At 39.9% G+C, this 23431-nt stretch overlaps 1 protein-coding gene across 4 annotated transcripts in view; it reads right to left on the bottom strand.

The window, feature by feature from the left end:
* The window catches only part of ntrk2a (neurotrophic tyrosine kinase, receptor, type 2a), a 128525-nt gene that overhangs the window by 36786 nt on the left and 68308 nt on the right, over positions 1 to 23431 (bottom strand). For all 4 annotated transcript variants that reach the window (XM_033618834.2, XM_033618835.2, XM_078170684.1 and 1 more), the window contains one exon: positions 2861 to 3049. In XM_033618834.2, the coding sequence (XP_033474725.1) occupies positions 2861 to 3049 (189 nt within the window). The remainder of the gene's footprint in view (positions 1 to 2860; positions 3050 to 23431) is intronic.

Genomic DNA, 23431 nt, shown 5'->3' with positions numbered 1-23431 from the left:
TGCCATGCCTATGACGCCTGATGCTTGACAATGAAATAGCTTTGTATGCATTAAGAAAAAGAATCCCTGCATCCAAGCTGTTACTTAATGTTAATTTATTTGTTTTGCTTTTTTTTACAAAATATAAAATATAATACAAAATATATAAAATATAATTTTTTTAATTATGGAAATTATATATATATATATATATATATATATATATATATATATGCCAAGAGTGTGCAAAGCAGTAATCAGAGCAAAGGGTGGCTATTTTGAAGAAACTAGAATATAAAACATGTTTTCAGTTATTTCACCTTTTTTTGTTAAGTACATAACTCCACATGTGTTCATTCATAGTTTTGATGCCTTCAGTGAGAATCTACAATGTAAATAGTCATGAAAATAAAGAAAACGCATTGAATGAGAAGGTGTGTCCAAACTTTTGGCCTGTACTGTATATATAATACAAATTGCATATTTTCAATATTGCAATCATATTGTATTGTGACTGAAGTAATGTGATAATATCGTATTGTGGGACCTCTGGTGATTCCCATCACTATTTTAAAAAAACGAACCCTCAATGTAATCTTTTTGGCCACATTAACGTCTTAAGGGAATCTCTCGGTCCTTTTAAGAGACTATTCTCTAGTGTGGGTTGCTTCAGTGCAGCCTTGCTTGAGTTAAATGAATTAACTGTACTCCATTGAGTGTTTATTATAGTCGCCTGTGCTTCTTTTCCATGGATTAGGCTACATTAATATCTTACTGTTATTGGCCTTTTGCTTGTGGGACTGTTGTTGTGGTATGGTGAGTGTGGTTGTCATCGGTTCTGCATCACTATCTGTCGCCGCGGTGAAACACGATGCACCAGTGCTCATAACTTTGGTAATTAACATAAATAAACAGTCTCATATTGCATTTCACTTTCATTTATGGAATGTGTGTGAGGTGTTTCTCTGTGGGCGGGGCTCAGCACCCTGCTCTTGTACACACACAAGACCTGAGTGGAGAGATGAGAGACAAACTGAAGAGAGGTGGAGGGATGACAAAGGCCACACATCCCTAAATGTGGTGTCAATCTTCTCATTTAACTTTCAGCAACAAAGGAAATAGCTAAGCATATGTCCAACTATTCCTTCAAGGCTAATAAAATAAAAACCTCTAATCAGAATCCCCAAAAACTGTCCTGAGAGCTGCTCCATTTAAAAAAATCTTCAATAAAGGAAACATTAAAAATCCAAATTATTAAAAAAAACAAAAAAAGAGAGAGAGACTGTTTTGGGTTCTTTTTGGGGTTGTTAGTGGGAATTGTATTGATGACTTTAGTATTTCTAAAATCCTTATTACCGCCCTACTTCAGCTGCTTGACATGCACACTAACAGCCTGTGTGCATGTACTGTATGCTTGTAGTTATAGAAACATAAACACAGTATTTATAGCCTATGCAAGTCCATAGGTGTTTCACCATAAGTCTTTGCTGATGCATATGACACGCTCTACGATGATGCCTGCTCCTTGGATGTTATTATTGTTAATGAGGTGTTCAAGTAAGCTGCACAACAGAGGCTTTGCAGCACAGCTAACAGTTCCCGTAATTTAACTCGGATCTATCATCTCTGCAGAGTAATTGCTGCTTTATTGCTGCCAGGAAGAGGCCTGTGCCATCTTTAAGTAGAAACGTGTATTCAATATTACAGGCCGCAAGCTGGTTAAGGCCACTGTTTTAAAAGGAGTGCAGTTCCTGGCGTGCAACCCAGTGCCACTTTGCCAAACTGTCTCCATCAAAGGCTATTGCTCGGGTCGGAGGAGGCTGAGTGCCAAATAATCGGTCAGATACTCTCAGTATTTATGCCGCCTGTCTCAGAGTCAAAGAAGCGTACAGAGTAATAGTTGTAATGGCTGTCATATATTAAAAACACACACTCAGGCACATACACATACGCAGCAGTTCGTTATTGACTTTCATTGATCCTCCGAGCTTTCATCATTGTCTTTAGGCTGTAAATCCCAGTCTATCTTTTAGTTAGACCGCACCACTGTCAACCCCCGAACCCCCCCATTATTATGTCCCCTTCAACCATGCCCTCAAAAGAAGAGCACACACACACACAAACACACACACACACACACACACACACACACACACACACACACACACATACATGTGGTTCCATAATTTACTGCAACACAAGGCCAGTGCCTGGAGAGGCTTTTATTGCTTGCCAATAATCCTAATGTCATGTTGATGGACCAGGTCAATATCCTTGTGTGCTCTCTGTCTGTCTGTTTGACTGTTGCTCGCGCTCTGTCTCCTTCTGTTCTCCTCATGTTTCGCTTTTCTCCTATTTCTGGTCGTCTCTTTCACCTTTCCACTTTCTGTGCCCTTTTGTCTTTTGCTTTGTTGAATTTGTGGTGTGCGCATGTTGTGCGGTTAGAAAATTGGCAGCTGGTCGCCCTCAAAAAAGAAAAGAAAAGAAACAGCAACTACCTGTAGTCTTCCACAGACTCTTTCAGCCTTCAGCTCTGGTAATGTATGTGTATGAGTCATACATAGACGTCTTGAATTTATGAATGGATACGTGCCTAACGTATGCCCGAGCACATAGACACACACACACAGACACACACTTGCATATAAATAGACTTTCTATTTCCCACTTCTCCCTCAGAATTGACAGCTTATCATCAGCAGCTCCAAGGTCATTGCCATGACAGCAGAAAGGATGTTGCCATGGTAACCTCAGTGCATCACACAAAGACAGTTAGTTTGACTACTTTGGAGTATACAGCTCACAATGGATTGATAAACATATTTGACCGTGGTTAATTTGGCTGCACATTAAAGATGATTTTTATCTTTTATTTACTCACATGTGTCAGTTTTGAGCAGGCTGTTTGTGCTCCTGAAGTACTGAGGGTTTTCTATCACCGGGATCTTGGTCATGCCGATGATCACCGCGTCAGGGCCCATCTCTGAGGAAGAGGGAGTGTTGCTGCCGTTGGAGACATGGTGAAGAGGAGAGGCGGAGTCATCATCGTTACTGATGACGGAGGATGGTCCTGAATGAGCAGAGAGACAGAGAGGGAGATCAGTTTGTTTATCTCATCTTCACGATGAGGCCCTGCATGTGAGACAGAGCAACATGTCAGTACACATGGCAGCCATGTTAATAGCATAAGGACATAAGGGAATTAATTAAGTTGTTAAGCTGTTATTAGCAGAGATTGAGGAGATGAGATCATAACGTGGGAGGTTAAGCTCTTATTATTGATCACAGTAACATCTAGGAGAAGGAGAGAGAAAGTCAGTCATACATTATAACATTTGTTTGAGTATGTAACAGTGTTTAAGTACTCAAAATCAGTCATGGTCTCCAGACTGCTTGTTGAAGGTCTCGGCCTTGTCTTGGAATCAACTGCCTTTTTTTGAATATAGATGGGTTGATTTCAACTCCATATTGTTTGTTTGTATTTGTTTGCTCATAGCACACAAAGGAACATTTCCACACATAAAATTCACCTCTGCAATACTTTTTGATTATTTCATCAAGACATTTCCCATGCTACACTCACACAGACACACATATGTACGTAATATGGCAACAAAAGAGGTGAATGAAGAACAAACTTAAATTGTTTCTGTGGGTGTTTTTATGGGAATGTGGATCTTTAACATCAGTTGGAGGAGTGCCTATGGTTTGTTTGCTCCACAGGTTATTGTCTTGCAGTGTGAAACTCGTACTGGGTCAGGTCTTGGTCATGACTTGGTCTTGGTTGAGGTGGTCTTGAGTACAACACCGGTGTGTAAGCTAGAAAATGGACAGTGACTAGTGATGCGTGGGTCGACCCACAGCCAGTGGGGCCTGCAGGCTGACCTGTGGGTGGGGCGGTTTGAGTAAGCTTGTTATAAAATATTGTGGGCAGGTGGGTCAATAGGTGGTATAAATCTCTGCAGTCATAATGTCCGGTAAGCAAGCGTCTTTCTGTCCACACAAAGTCCATTAAAAATGTGTTTCTGTAATGTCATGTAAACTTAGAGCAGATTTTAACAATGCTATTTAGACAGAAACAGTCTAAATAGCATTGTTAAAATCTGCTCAAAGATCACAGGAGTGATACAATGGGACTTGACAAAACTTTTTAGTATTTAAAGATTCCTTCAGAACTCCTTGGCATATTTTTTATTTCTTTTTATTTATTACTCATCTATTTTTGTGTCTACATGTTACTGTATTTAATGTTATAGCATGTGTGCAAGGCAAGCTGTTCAAACAAATTGCCCCTGGTGGGATTAATAGAGTTGTCTGGATTCTGAACAAACCACTGTACCATTCAGCTGTGCTCTCATGCAAACAAACCACATCAGATGTCAGCTGTGCGCTCGAGATCTTTGGCTACTTTTAGACGTAAACACTTGAGATTGGTGAGTACTTGCTGCCTGCCTACGTTTGTACTTTATTAGCAGAAAAAATGTCTTATGTTGTGACATTTAAGCCGACTGGAAATGACTTATAGAGCCAAAAGCAAGCACGTTACTAGTGATGGTCATTAGCAGGAACTTTCAGCTCTGGTTTGTGGGTTTATGGGTTGGTTTCGGGTCACTAATTATCATATCATAGAAGTAGAGTTACAGTTTGTTACTATCACACAGGGCTCCAAAGAGTTAAGGGATCAGTATGCTCCGACCAAATGCTCAGTGCTTGTGTGATGGTTGAGCAGTGTCTGCGACACCCTCCCCCCACTGCTTTCTGATGTCAGCGCTGGGGCGAATTTCTGTTACTCGCCAAAACCGACAATTTTAAAGGATGCCAACACAGAGAGCAAAGAAAAAAAAAAGAGAGAGAAAACAGGGTTGTCCAGCAAAAAGTCGAACCTGGCTCAGTTTTGAAACATTTAGTAAGCCGCTGTACAGGCCAATGCACATTCCTAGTAGATGATTTTGTTGCGTTGTGTTTCAGCTGTTATCCCGGTGACTGTTCTGACGAAAGATAAACTAGTTGTCGCCATGATAACTTTCCAAAGCAGTAAAATCTGTCCTCATATTACAGTGCAGTTTTTTTAATACTTACAATCCATCAAACCCATGGATCTGTCACTCCATCTGAACTGAACCAAGTGGATCTTATTTCCTTTCTCACCAGTATCGGACACGCAGCCTCGTACATTTCTTAAGTCGAGGCTGTTTTCAGTCCGATCACCCACTTATTGTGTTTCAGAAAGGCGTTCACCCCACATAACTTTCTCGCTGTGGAGGGGTTGGAGGGAAGTATATCCTTGGGCTGACCACATGAGCCTCAATGCACCGGCCAACACTCACACATCTTCATGTGTAACAGCTCTGTGAGAAGTCAGAGGAGGACAGACACTGCCATCTAACAAACTTACACTATGTAACTGTTTGTAGGATATATTGATGAGGAGGCAGCTACTCTCATATTGCTGACTCAGGTCATTTTGTTTGGATGAGAACAAATTTGCGAACTTCTTTGCTGGGAAAATGAGTGACTAAGCTCATAAGAGTCCCATTAGAGGGCCAAGCCTGTAGAATAGCACTAGGTACTTTGTCAACAGCGGTTGTTTTCATGTTTGAGTGCTGGGTTATTTTTTTAGGTCAGGCTCTGCAGCATTTAATGATGAAGTCAAAGAAAGAGAGCGATGAAAGAGTAGCTCTACAAAGCTGGAGGGTAACCCGGGGAATTAATGTATGCCCTCAAAAAGACGAATGCCAGTAATCGAGGAACCTGGTGGAGTAAAATCCAAGAAGTAGGAAATCCAGATCCAGTGTTCTCAGTTGGTTCACTGCTATTATCTGGTGAAAACATCTCCGGAGAATAAGCCTTTCTCTATCAAAACTCACTCTTTTAGTCCAAGTTAGAAGACACTGGGTATTAAAATTCATGTTTCATACGACAGACATTTTTGAAGGCAAAAATGCAGTAACAACATGAGGCATGGCTCTGGAAACAGAAGAGAGGTGGGATGGCATGAGTCAGACATGGAGCCCAACCCTTTCACAGAAAAATGGTTTGTTTTGGCAACAGAACAGAGGTGTTATTAGTTTCTAATTAAGACAGTGAAAACAGTCCGTGAAGCTGATTCCATCTTCACAAGTTTGTCAGTTGCAGTCCTACACCTTCATGACATCACTGCTAATTTTCTGTGTCTTTAGGTTGAGTGCCAAGGCAAACAATAGCAGCACTAAATAGCAGCTACAGTACATTTGCAAATGCGTACTGGCACACAGCAACGCTCACTCTTTCCCACTTATGGATACACACACACAAAGTAAGCTACAAAACACTTTATAAACATAACTGTGTGGGCTTCTTTCAGCTTTAAAGATAGGTTTGCATTTTTTAAAAGTGTCTTAAAACACATGCCTGTATGTATATTAAAAGCATTACTGGTTGCTGTAATTGTTCCTTCTGTTAAAATGTGTAATTGGGAGGTTGGGTTGGATGGATGGGTCAAAAAACAAAACAAAACAAAAAAAGCCAAACTTTTACATAATAGACCGCTGTTTTTTTTTTACCATTTCTACAAGTCAGCATTGTTTTTTTTTTAAGTATGAGCATTCCATAATGTTATTCTCATTGTTAGACCTTTCACTGTAACCGTGACAATGAAGCTCCCTACCCTTAACTAAGCTCTTGTCTACATGCAGACAGATATTTTTGAAAACCTTTATTTTTATAAACATTTTGGCCTCTCATCCACATGTAAATGGAGTTCTTGAAGATGCCCACTGAGGTGCATATTTTTTCAAAACTTCAATTACTTAAGCCCCGTTTCCACGGCAAACTTTCAGTATGGTACCTTTGGAACCAAAAGTAATCCCACAGACATGGTACCTAGACTCGTTACCAAAAGTGTGTGTCATATAAAAACTAATGGAATGGTCAAAGTTTTCACAGTGAAATTTAAGGTGTGTTGATGGATTCATGTCATCAACTCATGCATTGAGTAACATAACAAGTAAATGTTACACCTTAAAAGTTGCCTGCGGTTGGCCCAGTGAAAAAGTTATTTTTTCTCAGTCTACAGCTGCTGCAAGAGGCAGCAAAACATTCTTTCATTTTATAATTAAAGTCTACCGATAAAACTCTCCACAGTATGAACAGTGGTTACATGAGCCTCAAAACCAGCCACAACTAAGTCCTGAGCAGAGTGACCAACTGCTATTGACCAATCAACGGACTGCAGTGTTCACAGCTCCACCTTTTAGTACCAGATCTGTGTGCTGGGTACCCCAACAGAGGGGGGACCAAAATGGGGACGGTACTGAATGGTTCTATTGGTACCATCCACAACTTTTCACAGTGGAAACTGTACTGCTTGGCAGAAATAGGGCTTTAGTATCCATGTGGACATGTAAAATGGAGTGCTTGGGAAATGCTGATATCATCTCCTCATTTTGCACATGCCCATTGTTGATTTGGGTAATGAGTATGTGCCAGAAATAACAACAACAATGGTGGACTATCTGTTTGTTCACATTTTTTTAGCACTGTTAAGTCTTATGATTACTTTACATGTTAACCTAGTGTTGCTCCACTACTCCATGGACAAACGGAGGCATCTACTGTGCCCGATGTTATTTGGTCCATATATGCAGTAAAGAAACTACAGTTTTGTATATTCTTCAATAGTATTTGATGTATTGTTGATGTAGTCTTTATTGCTGTCTAATTGCCTGGGAAATGTTTGGATTAATTTTTGCGTTCTGGTGTGGATGGAGATAGTTTCTAAAGGAAGATTGATTGGAGAGGGGAAATCCATTTTCAGAAATATCCATAAATATGTAGACAGGGCCTAAGCACCATGATTTTTGTCTAAATCTAAACAAACTTTAAAAAACAGTGTTTTCACATCTTAAAACAGACTCTTTCAACAGGGACGGAGACGATTTTGGAAGACACAGACACATTATGTCATCATACAAATTATACAGCCAACCTTGTGAGTGTGTACATGTATGAGAGTGTGCTTCTGTCCTGATAGCAAACAAGCTCACAAGGTTACAAAGGTGAGAAAAACTTGCCAAAGCATTGACATTTCCACAGTCTGAGTGGACCGGCGTTTAAATGGATGCAGGGTGATGACTCCTGCGACTTTTTCCACTGCTGCTGTATTTTTGTAGGTCTGTCATCAAATTACATTTTACCGTCTTCCCTCTCAGCAGATGATAAAATCACAGGTGAACGAGCTTCCAGTGCGAACACACAGAATATGTTAATGATAACTGGTTACGCTTGTAAATGATCTTAATCACTCAGGTGCATGGAGGGGTTAGCTAATGAATGCTTCTCAGTGCATTGCCCTACAAGTACTGTAATACAAGCTCGTGAGTGATCGTCTGCTTTATGCTCCTAACTCATTCATGCATTCTTCACTGATTTAAGGGTGTGAACGAGAGACGTGTGTGTGCATATGTGTGGGTGTGTGTATGTATGAGGATCTCTTAAAGAGCATAATTGGATGCTTCCATCTAGGCCTGGTCTTTCATCTGCACCTCACTGTGTGTCAGGTGAAGAAAAATAACACTAGAGACAAGTTAGAGCACGGGCCTCCTCATAGACAGAGAAACAGTACTCACTCAGAATCACACACACACACACATGCACGCACGCGCACATGCACATGCACGCAGCCCTTCTCCAAAGCTCTTCAAGACACGAGCATAAGCCTGCAAACATTGTATTATGAGTTGAGATTGATTTCCCATGAGCACAAAATACAGTAGATGTATTCCCTCTCATGTGGTTGGTTCTGCTGAATTATAACACTGGTTGACATCGTTCATTTCCTCCGTCCCTGGCCTCATATCAGGCTCTAGTGCTGCTGACAGGGCTTGATTGAGAGGGAGAAACTGAGAGAGTTTGTTTGTGTGTGTGAGGATGAGTGTGTGTGTGTGCGAGTCCAAACCAGCTGGTATGTGTGTGTGTTGGTGACTCATGTGAGGATTGAAAAGGCCTTGAGAGAGAAAAAGAATGAGAGCGAGAGCACAATAGTTTGTTTTTTTGTGCGCAAGGATGTGCACACTCGTATGTGCTCTAAGTGTGTGTGTTTGTGTTTGTGTGTCGGGCTGTAATGTCTTCAGCAGCATCTTTCTGTGTCCAGGATCAGACTTGTATGCTAATGTGTCTCTTTGAATGAATGGGCCCTAAGAAGTGATGAGGAGGGAGCGAAAGATGAATACCAAACACGTTGTAGGGGAATTAAAAGAAGAAAAAAGATACTGTTTGCTTTGGACCAAATGTTTTTTTTTGTTTGTTTATTTTTACAATTTTCAGACATGACAATATACATCTATGCCCTGTTTTGTGACGCAGTACAGGTCATTGCTGCCTTATGTAAACCTTGTAAATCCTTCCTTAGTGTTTTTTGTTGTTGTTGTAGCTAGAGATGGGCGATATGGCCCTAAAGTAGTGTCACAATATTTCAGAGTATTTTTGCAATAACTATATTCTTGGCAATATTACTAATAATTATTTTATTATTAATTTAGAAAAATAAAATGGCAACACAATAAGTGATATAGTTTTACAGTGTGCCTTCAAATATTCAGTTAAAACTAAACAGAAATGATCTCTCATTTCTTTAGTTTGTGAACAACAACAGTAACTCAGAGTGAGATTCAGATTCTGTATACAATATTGATAGCACAACTAAACCAAATCTACCACAAATTGCACATTTAAACAGCTCCCAAATACAAAAATGTCCCCTGGGATCTGTATAGATAAATCAACAGGTGTTTTCCTTCTTTTAGCAAAATCCCAAATGACTGAGTTGTTTTTTTTTCCCACCTGGACCTTTATGCTCTGCCATTTCTCCTCTAACCATCACTCTGTAATCTGTGACAGGCTGTTATGATACCACAACTATCGCACATTCACATATATGTAGTTTTTTTTGGCAAGCCGCGAGCATCACTTAGGTTTACATTACCAAAGATTGTAAGACAAAATCACTTGATGACAACCGAGCCGTTGAATGAGTTCCCTCTGAGCAGTAACTCACTAAAAGAGTCTGAGAAGTGCAGAGCTGTTTATAAAACATTCAGGACGCCACAGTTTATTCCACACTACTAAAGTTGCTACTCTTTTTGGAACCACTACGGCGTCTGTAATAATTTCGCTTTCTGCCATGCTTATTGTTACCATGGGTAACAGTGTGACGTCAGTTTGCCAACAAGTAGAAATATCGCGCCACCACAAATCTATACACAGAAATTCATCCACAAAAAATGCAAAAATACTGGTGTGTCTACTGTAGTATTAAATGTAAAAACAATGCAGGGGTAATGCAGTTTTTCTTCATTTTCTAAATCTTTTTCTACGTATCTGAATTATATTCTAAGCCTAAAACAAAGATGATTTTTTCAGCAACCCACAGAGGCAAATTAAATCTTCAGCTGCTCTAAAAACGCATAAATCACCAGATGTACAGATAATTGTCTTTTGGTGCAGTTGATTTCATTCAAATCTCCAAGGATGCAGCAGATAGATGAATTATTGTGCTGCACTATACTAGCTGACGGCTGCTGCTAATCGTAAATACTGTAGGAGTAGCCCTTTTTTCGTTTTCTTAAATGAAGGAAGGTTTTCGTTTCCCCTCAAATTAAGACTCTGTCAGTATTATAAATGGGAGGCAGCTAATTTGCATTGTCACAGCTGACATTCATAAATAACGGGCTGTTCAAAGAGGACATGATTTCCAAATTTTTTTCACTGGAGAAACTGCATTAAAGGAATGAAGCTGTCAGTTTTGGGTTGTTCAAGTTGTCTAATTACCTGCAGTGTTTACCACTCTGTCTTTATCTCAACGTAACAAAGGGAAGAAGGAAAACATGCTGCACGCAAGAGCTCAGGTTATCGTCTGTCAGTACATGTGTGTGTTTGTGTTGGGCGGGGCCAAGGATCATTAACGCAGAGAGGTCCCAGGGTCAGATCGTTATAAATACTGTTAAGCCGAGGGGCAACAGGAGCCTGCGTGTGTGTGTGTGTGTGTGTGTGTGTGTGTGTCTGTGTGTCTGTGTGTGTGTGTGTGTGAGAAGGAAAGGTGGCAGAGGGTCCACTGAGAGTGACTTAGTAAAAGGGCGATGAAAAGATATAGAGCTGGGAGGTGGAGGGAAGAAGAGAGGGATGGACAGGAGAGGTGAAGGTATAAGTGGGGTCAGGTCACGACCCGATGCTGTTAATAGACATGGAACCGATGTTTAAACTGGTGGAGACTGGAGCTCTTCGCAGTCTGGTGCGACGAGGGATAACAGTCAATAAAATACATTGGCTTACTCTCAAAGTTCAGGTCATGACTGGGAGTTGAGCGGCAGAGGGATGAGCACTAGAGATGGCAATTATGCCATATCGTGTTTTTTGTCTGTTTGTCTTTTAAATAACAGGTAAAGGCACTGTGTTGTCATCGTTAGGTGTTAGTGTAGTGGAATTAATGTGGTGAATTTTAAGTCTGGCAAATCTGTAAAAAGATGTTTTTTTTTTTTATCAATTAAAGAACATGGAATTGCAACAAAAGAACTGATATCATTTCCTTTGTCAACCTTTCAGATTTCCTTCAGATTTTAAGTAAAAACCAAACACAAATTATCTCTCATTTCTTTAGTTCGTAAACAACAACAGTAAAAGAGTGAGATTCAGATTCCTTTATGCGCTGCCATTTCTCCTCTAATCATCGTGCTGTAACCTGTGACAGGCTGTTATGCTACTGTAACGATCACACAGTCATATATATGTAGTTTTTTGTCGAGCCTTGAGCGTCTGGTAGATTCACATCACCAATGGTTTGTAACAAAATTACTTGACGACACTGACTCCCGTGTGCGCACGGCGAGAGAGGAGAGGGAGAGACGCTGTGATGCTGCTGGAGGAGCTGCTGAATGAGTTCCCTCTGAGCGGTAACTTGCTAAAAGAGTAGTGAGTATCCAGTTTTTTACTTATGAATTTTTTTTACATGATATTAAAAATATGCCGGTATTTTCATGAACAAGATGATATGGCACTCCCTAATTACAGATACGAATGATGTCCAAATAAGATACAAGTTTCATTAAACTATAGACTGAATATAAAGATGGACAACACGTCTCCACTTACTCCCACTTTACAAAAATGAAGCCAAAATACAGCCACTGCCATCTTGCGCTGGTGATGTCATTTGGAGCCAGAGTCTGTGCTGTAGCAATTATTGCGGCATCGAGTTCCTGCCCATACACCCATCCAACCAATTGCAAGCAGCGCCATTAGGCCCCTGGTCCATTATTGCCTCAAAGCCTCTTTTTATAGCAAAGAATAACCAATTAAAACCAAACTCATCAGAAAAATCAACATTTGAAAATACACCAGAAACTACCCCAAATGACAGAAACCATCTCTGGGAAAACTTATTTTACATGTGCTTCGATCTTTTATTTTGACCCATGTCCCATAAAAGTTTATGACCTATTCTACAGCCAACTGCCAGGGGGTGATTTAGGGGTTTTGGCTTCACTTGTGGGAAGCTGTCATGTCCTGCATCTTTATTATACAGTCTATGCATCAAACTGACCTCCAGGAATGCCACTCAGTGTTTCTTCCAATTCGACCCAGTGGCCACTTGCGGTATTGCAGCAAAAATATCACCTGCGGCCCAATAGACAAACTAATATTTTCCCAATAGACCACCTCTATAAAACAGACATCTGTAAAACTACTGACAGGACACCTGGAACTGCAGACAAGTTTAATTATGACTCTTTGTGTTATCAGCTTTTGATCCATGGAGGTTTTATGTTTGAAACTTTCGTCAAGCCGAGAAAAGTGAGTTGTTCTCAATGGACTGAATAGGCAACATCTTGGGGACCAGTATTATTACACATACATGCATCAAACTGGAATTTCTCCTTTAAGTGTCATGATAGGATTAAACTACTTATCACATAGCACTATTTGAAAGTGCCATTTAAGGACTGCCACTAAAGTGGGTCTAATTCATGATCAGGTTTGTGTACCGAAGAAAACAAAGGATCCTGTGTCTGGCTGAACAGCTGTTTCTGTCAAGGGAGGATGGGCATGCTGCCATCCAATCAGAGTACAGCTCATGAATAGTGACACTGTTAAATTAATGACCTCTAGTCCACCCAGCCTGCTTCATTAGAGGTTTATGTTGAGTGCTGGAAATTAGACGCTTGGTGAAACTGAGCAGATGTGTTTTGTCGGCATACAGTAGTTATACAGCCTTGTCAAGAAAGTAGGAAAATCCCTCCACTTTAAATGTCATGGGGATAATAGAAAATGTGCTGTAGTGTGAAAAACAGGTGTTGAAATTTTTGGTCACCCATCTTGTTGCTAGTGTTTGTGACTTATAGAAGAGAAATGGGTGCTGGGATTTAAATCAGCTGTAATTCAGCCACTATGCAGCTCTGAAGGAAAAATAGTCGGCAGCAAAGCTACAGATTAAGTTATGAATGTGTCCACGTGGACAGTCCATCCTTTCCTCTTTGCTGTGGGAGCCTGAGGGTTTGGGGATCTGGAGTGGAGCAGGAGTTTTATGGCAGGAGCTTGCACCGGAGCTGAGTTAAAACGATGACTGTGAGTGACTGTATTGATCTCTTTTAGGCTCTCTGGGTACACCTCAGACAAACTGAAGCCATTTACCGCTGCACGTTGCCCAGGGCGATGGATGTAGAGAGGCTATTATGGGATTTAAGGACATCAGGGCCTGTCGCTCAGTCTGTTAAAACAGCTTGGTTGTCTTATGCCCACAGAGGAACAGCAGGAGCAGTTGTTAGCAGATAATAGTGGATTTCTTGACGTGAGATAGCTTTATTGGTAGTCAGTGAGGTCAGGGCACAAGATTGGTTGAAATGTGGGGTTCAGATACACTTCAGAGGTGGTGATGGACAGCCTCGATATCAGGTAACACAACAACCTGAACAGGCAAGCATTAAACTCTTGTTTGGTCTCTGTAGTTGGAGCCATTTGGTACATTTACTGCAAATAGGGATGTCAGGTTTGGTTAATTTTGCTTTTGATAGCCTGACACCCATAACCGCTAACTAACCAGTTTCTTTTTAAGAATAAAGCGCAAAATGACATAAAATACAAGAAGCCTTTCCTTTTAGTCCAGTGCTTCACTGACTCAGCTTTAAAACCACATTTCAAAGCACTATCAGTTTAGTGATGAAATTTAAATGTTTTGTGATGCCTTGCCTTTCATATTGTTTTCTGTTAGCCTTGCTAACAAACAGCTGGCTAGCTGCATTAATATGCAGAAACATAGTTCCCACTGCCCACTGTCCAGTCTCCACTGGTGAGCTAAAGTTAGCCCTGGCCGCTATGCACTGCGCTCCAGCCAGGTTGGGCGAAGCTTGCTTGTGGTGCTGCTCATTCGCTATTACCACTGGTAACAGGATGTGAAAACATGTTTTTCTCTCCCTTGGTGAATTGAGTAAGTGGCTTCATTTTGTGCCATAAGTCCCCTTCAGCACTGTTGACTAATGTATGTCAGCACCACAAGCCAGGCTGACACTGCTAATGGTGCTGACAAAACAATGATAACATTGGCCCGGTCAACAATGCTAAAGGGACTTTTTGACTTAAAATGGAGCAGCCTACTCAGGCTGGGACTCAGAAATAACCATGTTTTCAGCCTGGTACAAAAAAAAACACTTTTGGCCTCTATAGCTAATTTCTATGCCGATGACAACTGTGTGGGGTTGAGGGGCAGACCACTTTTGGTGATAGGTTGTCTGCTGATGGTGTCCCTGGTTTCTCAGTCAGATCCATCCCTTGCACCTTCACAGCGTCAGCCTCTCGCCCAAATATGACCACTTCTGGCTCCAAAAAAAAAAACAAGATGGCCACGGCCAAAATGCCAAACTCAAAGCTTCAAAATGGTATTCCACAAAATCAATGGCTGACGTTACAGTAGCTATGTCCATTATTTTACAGTCTGGTAGCCATACCTCCCACCAGACAAGGGTGGTGCACAGTACAGTAAACTGAAGAGTGCCAAAATCACCTATAGACTGACATGCTAACCAGTCAAAAATATTCTTGACAGTTAACAGATCAGCGGGTAACAGTTGACTTCCCTAACTGCAGCTATTTTTGCTCAGGCTGCTGACTGAATATCATGTACTAGAGCAGTAACTGATCTATTTTTGAGGTGTTGACAGTTTCCATGGCACAAATGCAGAAACTTTGGCTGCCTTATAAAAATGTTGCCTCTTAATGAAGAATGACTGACTACAGGTAAAAAAGAAAAGGCATGAAATTATTTCATGTAAACCTCTGATTCTATCTTTCATGAACATTGTATCCAGGCAGTGAGTGGACCAGTCACTCAGTCTTCAGCGCAAACACAGGCCTACTGCCACTGTTGACCCCAAAGGTCTTGGTGACCCCTTAAGCCCATCACAATACGTACAAACACACACACTCAAACACACACTCACAGATGACAGGTAACCTGAACTCCGTGGTCTCTAAACTGTGCTGTCACCCCGCTGAACACAGGAAGTAATCTATTGATCCAGGAGGACGGGGGATGGAGGGACGCTAGAGAGATAGACAGACAGAGGAGAGGAGACAGCTGAAAGGAGAGGAGAGTAAAGAAGAGCGTAAAGAGCTGCAGATTTGCTGAGTGGCTGGCTGACAGATGGGGAGATAAACAGAGCAAAAAAAAAAAAAAAACACAGGGAAAGAAGAAAAATGCAAATTGGATTTTTAGGTTTTTAAAGCCTGAAAACGTTTTTCTTTCTTTTCTTTCTCTGAGCAATAAGGTCCCACATGAGCACACAGTCTTATTTATCTTTCTGTATTTTGTTCTCCTCACTGGTTTGAGGTGAGGCGGGGGCCAGCTGGAAAAGGTTGGTGTCACATATGCCCATGCACCAGTCGGGATTTGGTTGAATCAAAATGTGCTGACAGTTGAGGGGTTGTTTGCTTATGTTTCCAGACCACTGTCAATCAAATCTGATCAAACCACACCCACACAGCCCTGATGAAGCAGAACAGCTTCAGAGTTTTTCATGTTAATAAAGAGTAACTAAGGATATTGTTACCAAACTTTAAAGTCCCCCTCCTGACATGTTTAAAGTATGTAAAGATGTGTCACTATGATTTATATTTTATGGTTTTCCCCAGATAAAAAAAAAACTCTGAAAAGGGGCTTTAAGCACATCTACTCTTTCTTTCTCATTGGGAAATTCTGGATCAGGCCTCCACCTCACTCACCACTGCTGCTTGTGCTAGGTGGACTGCTGAAAGAGCAGTTCACATCAAGATGGCTAGTGTTATCGTTAAAGAAAGCCACTGACAGATTCAGCCATAAATGTTTAAGCTTCAGTCAGACCCAGACTCAGATGAGGAGTAGTTTGCCAAAATAAGACTGGCAGACATATTAGAATGATTTGTTTATGTTGTTTGTTAGCTTGTAGGCTAACTGGTAGTGACTAACTAAGTGATAGTTTTTGTAAAACATACAATAATATCTGCTGCGATGTTACAGTGTATTCACATTTGTATTATGCAAGTACATGCCAGAGGTCTAATCAAAGTTTGCAGAACTTTATTTGGTAAATGTTATGTGCAATATGTCTGCTCTGTGCTGGATGTTACAAGTTACAGTTTTTTTTTTTGTTTTTTTTTTTTTGTTTGGACAGCATTTGTGCAACAGCGACTGGCTTTGAGTATGTGACACACCTGATCTAGCTTGTTTGATCTGAAGTGCACAGACATCCCCTCCTTCAGTAGAGAAATGTGAAAACACCTCGCAGGTGGCAAACTTTGCACAGATACAAGTCAGTACAGTCAAGGTTAGACATTTTAGGGGACATAAATGGAAGACAAACAAATTTTTGAGTGGAGGGGTCCTTTTAACTTTGAATATTGCTTATTTGGTCACAAAGTTGATAGCACACCTCAATATGTGACTGGTGGGGTTAAAAAGTCATGTGACAGCACATCTTTAATAAAAATGAGAGAACTCCACACATTGGCACACAGGCTTTACTCAGTGATGGGGGAAATATAACACTATATTGACTCGTCAAAGCAAAATATAACAATCTTCAATAAGTGGCTTATGTTTTGGCGATGTGAATGCAAACAGAAAAAAAGCCTTTGAAGGTACACACTTCTCGAGGGAGCTCCCTAATGGGCACTTCCTTCCTTTTAGGGAGTCTCCATTACTTTTTGGTGTGAAAATTCCTCATGAAACATCAAAAAATATTGACAGCAAATCCTCACATTTGAGAAGCTGGAACCAGATAATGTTTGGCATAGTATTGTCAAAAATATTGATTTATTGATATGTATTGATGCTTAGTATTTTAAACGCCACAGTATTATTATATCGTTACCAGCTGCTATTTCATGTTTACTCTACTGTTAATGTTCATGACACTCATTCTGCTGCTGTCTGCTGCCAACCATGAAAAGGAAATTCATCATTGTCATGTTATAGCCTTACATTTATCTTATCAGTTTCTCCTGAAATTGAGAATGGTATCGACTATAGTTTTTTTTTTTTCTTTTTTATTGATATTGTGTTGATGTTAGAAATTCCAGTACTAGTTTGGCATTTGTGTCACTATTTAGGCTTGAAAAATTATTGAAACTAGTCATCATTTATCAGAATTGTTCCTGGTTATTATTCTGTCGATCTAATGACTGAATAATCTCTACATTTTATTATAGTTGAGGTAAGTTTTACCCATCACAGTATAGAGCATTTATATTTTATCTCAGGGTCAAATGGTAGCTCATGAGAGCAAATAGCTTTACAAATGTCTTTCTCTTGAGCCCAGGAAGAAAAGATAGAAACAATGAAAGACAATGGCAGCTGTATGGAAATTGTACATAAAACAGGAAACTATTTAAAAGAGAAACAGTGGCGATACAGACAGTATGAGGCATGAATAGAGAGGGGAGAGCTAACAAAGAGCAGAGAGGTATAGTGGGATGGATACAGTAGATGGGTAGAATTTCCTCTACACTGCAGTTCAGTAGATGTCCGTATGAATCTGCCTGAACAAGCCAAAAATCCTCCTCCTCCTCTCCGGCCTAATGCAAAGGCCTATCACATTCCCCTTTTCTCTGTACCAACCACCGGTAAAAATAGACATTTCGTCTTCTCTCTCTGTCTCCCTGCGTCTGTCTCACGTCATGTATCTCCTTTCTCATCTCCATGCATGTGTCTACCACCCCGCTTTCTTTCGTCATCTTGTTTTTTTTTCCCACATCCTCCTCTCTTCCTCTCTCTCTTTCTTCCGTGTAGCCCGCTCAGTCTGATCTTTTCTATTTTTAATATTCAACCCACATTCACCTTCTCATATGACACACTGGAGGACCAATTCCTCCTACTGAAAGCACTCTGAGGTGGTCAGAGATGTGAAAACGAAGGAGCAAGGAAGGAGATGACAGTGAAAGAAATTAAAGTGAGAAGACGGATTGTGTGTTTGTGTTGTTGTGTTTCCGGTTCTGTCATATCAGACCATCATCACGGAATCGCCACTGAGCATCTGTTCAGTGGAGAAAAATGTTTAAAATAGTAATTAAGTACCCGAAATATGAGAACATATTTATAAAACAGAATTGCATCTCGTCCTTTCTTTGATTTTATCATACATTACCAAACTCGTCTTTAACCTGGCACTGCTGACAACTTAAAGTAATGGTCAATAATTAACTTAATCATAATAAATTTTAGACCTTTGACCTAATAATGATGCACTTGTGAAGGTTAAGAGGTTTCAGGAGCAATTTCAACAGTAGCAGTGAGGTATTTTCACAGTGTAGTATTGTTCGTTTTACATGATTAAAGGACCTGAATACTTCCTCCCCCACTGCCCTAAACCCATCAATACTTCGTGTTCAAGCTTAACCCATCCCATTATATTAAAACTTCTAAACTCCATGATTATAAAAGAAAATAAAGGTTTATACTGTAATTAGACTGGGACCGTGGGACTGCTGAAAATCCTTACAGTCATGCAGTGAAAAAGAAAAGGCGTTGATGACTTGAAACATTTATGCGGCCCACAGTTGAGAGATGGACAGAGTCAAAGAGACAGAGAAGATTTACAGAGAAGTACAACAGAAGAGGATTTGTATGTGGCATTGATTTCAAAGCCAGGACGGTCAGTTTCATTTATTGTGTCTGTTTGAGCCTTTTGTACTGATAAATACAGGAACACTGAGTACAAAATATGCACTGACACGCAGACGCACACCTAAAAGCTCTTGCACTTTCAGATGAAACAGACACATTTACACACAAGGGACACCAATAAATGATTTCTTTTATTGAAAAGAAAAAAACCCTTTCTTTCTTCTGAAGAAGGAAATATCTTTTTCAAATGAGCCTTTCAAGCAATTATACAGAACGGCTTCTTGAACACAGCTTTAATGCCACAATACACAGTTTATGGAAGAGGATCATAGCCTAAAAGTCACTCCAAATGTAGCTGTTTCTTCTGTTCAGCTTTGCCTTCATGCTGAATATGACATGAGCTGTTTTTGTATCCTGACGATGGATAGGTATAAAGGTCATCATTGTGCAGTTACTTCAATATATTATTTCTTAAATCAGGGCTGTTTAGGGATTGTGCTGTAGTTGGGGGATAAACCATTGTTGATGAAGTGAGGTATGGTAATGGCACAAACACATGAAGGCAAAACACTTGTTCAGTTATAAAACAATAATATCGTGTATAAGACTGTACAAAGAAAATAAAAAGGACAAATACAACAAAGATGAAACAACAAATAACATTCACTTCCAGTTCAAAACCTGATGTACTGTACTGTCATATTTACCAGTGTTAGCATTTTGTCAATTTTTCGCACAAACATTTTTAAAATTTCAAAGAAAATCTAAAATATGTAATTTATGAGCCAGCTGATAATAGTAACTATAAGAGTTTACAGGTCAATAACCCATAGCTGCTGTACACTGAAATTAGCAGTAACTATAAATGCTGTTAAACATTGCATTCAATGACTGCTCTGCAATTCTCTATGAATATTTAGGGCTGGTTGTTGATATTCAATACCCTTAAGGTATCAACTAAAATAACTTAATTCCAAGTTGTATCAAAATTTCTTCAAACGATACCTGCATTCTTTTTGTACCCACATCTAGAAGAAATGACATCTGTACAATGTTGCCTGCAGCCAAAGCATTCTTTGACTTAATGCAATGTGTTATTGACCCATGGCAGCAGCTTTAACCAATACAGTCCTATGTGTGGTGGTGTCAGGCGTGGCCTATTTGTTGGAATTGTCAGTTCAGTGTGCAGAGATGACACGCAAAACATTTGAAAGTATGGCTGTACTACAAGCCTTTGGCATCTGATGGCATTTTAAGCACATGACTGCTTCCATTAACATGATGGATAATGGATGATGTAGGGAAAAAAGGTGTCAAATGAAGGACTGTATTGATATCTGTGTCATTTGAAGGGTACTGGTATTTTTGAAACCATAGCCAGCCCTATACGTACTGTATTCGTCCCTGTTAATTAAACATGAACTCAAATGAATCTCAGGTATCAAAATCCCAAGTTAAAGAATAAAAATTACCTGAAATGTTCAGCTTATTGTTATACAAGGAAGAAAAAGTAGACTAAAGTCATCTTAAAATATGAACCAGATATTTCTGGCAAAGAGTGGAATGAGAAGATTGATACCACTGTCATGTCTGTTGGTTAAATACAGTATATAGCCATGTTTCCACCAAACACTTTGGGTATGGTACCTTTGGAACCAAAAGTAATCCTTCAGACATGGTACCAAGACCCTTGGTCCGTTTTGCGTTTCAACCCTAACCAGTACCCTTAAATGTGGGCAGAGTTGGTGTAACTCACTGCACCGTGCAGCACTCACTGTATTTCCTTATTAGCGGTGACACAGAGGGAAGTCTGCACCTTGTTTATCAACCACAGAATGGGGTTGCACATGCTGACATTTTCAGAACAAAATTGAACAGGCTGTAGTGAGAGTCTCTCTCGGTGGGATGTTTGAAAATAGCTGGTTTGTGCATTTAGTCCTTCTCAAGGAAGAGCAGTCGGCTAGAGCCCCCAGGAACAAAGCTCCGCGACACTTTTTTTTTTCTCCAAGTGAGGATTAGAATATACACAGTTCACATAATCCAGTCGAAATTTTTTTTTTTTTTTTGAACGCTTGAAGATCCACTCATTACTAAAAGTCTGTGTCAACCAAGAGAGACAATAAAAACTAAAGTAATAATCAAAGTTCCCATACTTAAGGTGTGTTGATGGATTCACGTTGTCAACTCATGCATTGAGTAACATTACAAGTTAATGTTCAACTTTAAAAATTGCTGGCAGTTGGCCTGGTAAATTAAGTTGTTGTTTTTTTTTTTCTCAGACTACAGCTGCTACAAGAGGCAGCAAAACATCCTTTATTTTTATAGTTATAGTTTGCTAATGTAAAACCCTCCACAGTATGAACAGCCACAACTCAGCCCTGAGCAGAGTGACTGTCTGCTATTGACCAATCAACAGACTGCAGTGTTCACAGCTCCACCTTTTAGTGCCAGATCTGTGTGCTAGGTACCCCAACAGAGGGGGGACCAAAAATGGGGACCGTATGGCTGATTCCATTGGTACCATCCACAGCTTGTGGAAACGGAAAAAAGAAAGCATACCATAAAGTACTGCTTGGTGGAAACAGGGATTAAGGCTACAAGAAGCGGCTGGTTAGCTTAGCATAAAGACTAGAAACAGGGAAACAGCGAGCCTGGCTCTGTCTGTATGGCATCAAAATCCTCCTACCAGCACCTGTAAATCTCATTAATCAACATAGTTATCCTGTTCTTTTAATCTGTTCAAATATTGCAAAAAGTGTATCTCACAAAATGTTAAACTTTTGCGTTTAGCTGTGGACAGTGGCTTTACCCTTTTTAGGTGTTTAGACCATCAGTAAAATGTAAATATCGGTCATGTCACATCTGGTAGTTGATGATATGGTTGTGCAACGGCTGATAAAACTCCACTTTGCACTAAACAGTAATGAATATGTAGAGGAAACCTCTCTGTAAATGATCAGGTTGTAATGTATAAACTACATTTTCATGTAAAAATGACAAACAAAAACAAAACATAGCTTAAGTTTAAATGCAAGTTCACACTTATAGCAAAAGACACAAAACATTACATTCATGTTGCTGATGACGCTAAAATTTTTGAATATTTCAGATACAAATGGACAGTATGTCTGGTTAATGTTTTCCCTCCATAATAGATTACACTTCTTTCTGTCTTTCTTTTATTCTTCTGTTCTTTCTTACTGAAGTATACGCAAACACACACTCACAATCTTCCTCCTCCAGTCACTTTTACTGTTATCATTAGTTGCATCAGGGCTATTTTAATTAATTTTGTTTACCTTTTGATTTTATTTATTTGTTTTGTTGCATTTTTTTTAAATCACTCCTCACTCAGATGGGTTGTTATTTTATGCAATTTGGTTTCTGACGCCTAATTAGCACTTTGGCAGATTTTTTTTTTTTCTTTTCTAAGCCCCAAAGGGTTTGTAATGTGGGTTTTTCCTCTAATTATAAGCATATTAATCTTTTTTTGTACAGTATGAATACACAAGTGAACTAAACCTACAAACTAAACTGACTATGAAGGTTCAACCAATCAAATGTTGCCTCATTTGCATATTTGATTCAATTAATCTCACACTGCAAATGCTTCAGAAAGCTGCGGAGCGTATCTGGGAGTGTTGCACTTATACATGAAAATAAAACCCACCAGCATAACAGAAGTAGTTTACAGACACTTTCAAAATCACTCCAGCAATAAAGAAATGAACCCTTAAACCGTAAAGTATGAACATTAAGTGCAGCTCGAACAGCTAGCATACCACAGTATGATCAACAGGCAGCCACTTGAAATGTGAATTTTTATACATAAGTGAAAGTGCACCTCCCCTTTTTGTCCTATTAATGGATGCAGAGGCTACCCAAGTGCACACTCTTGAGATAATGTGATTTAAAAACATCAGCCATCTGAAAACATAATGTGGTGTTTTTTTATTTCTTTATTTATTTTCAGATTAAATTTGCTGATCAGGTTGGCTGTCTGGGGTTCGGGATAAACAAGGTTGTACTCTATTAAACTGTGATTCACTTCTTAAAACACACCAGCCAAAAAGTGTCTGTGTTTCTTAACCCTGTAGCCCTCTTAATCAAATATTCCCTGTGCATCTGCCCTGACCTCAATCTCAGCCAGCACCGCTCTCTCTTTATGTGTGTGTTTGTGTGTGTGTGTGTGAGAGGGAGACAGAGAGAGAGAGAGAGAGAGAGAGAGAGAGAGAGAGAGAGAGAGAAAGTCAACCCACATACTGACTTGACATGTGCACAGATGGTGGACTTTATGCACTAAAATACTACCTACATGTGGATGTGCCG

This window comes from Epinephelus lanceolatus, chromosome 9 (genome assembly GCF_041903045.1).
Source record: "Epinephelus lanceolatus isolate andai-2023 chromosome 9, ASM4190304v1, whole genome shotgun sequence".
NCBI classification, from domain to species: Eukaryota; Metazoa; Chordata; class Actinopteri; order Perciformes; family Serranidae; genus Epinephelus; species Epinephelus lanceolatus.
This window is presented reverse-complemented; position numbering and strand designations above follow the sequence as displayed.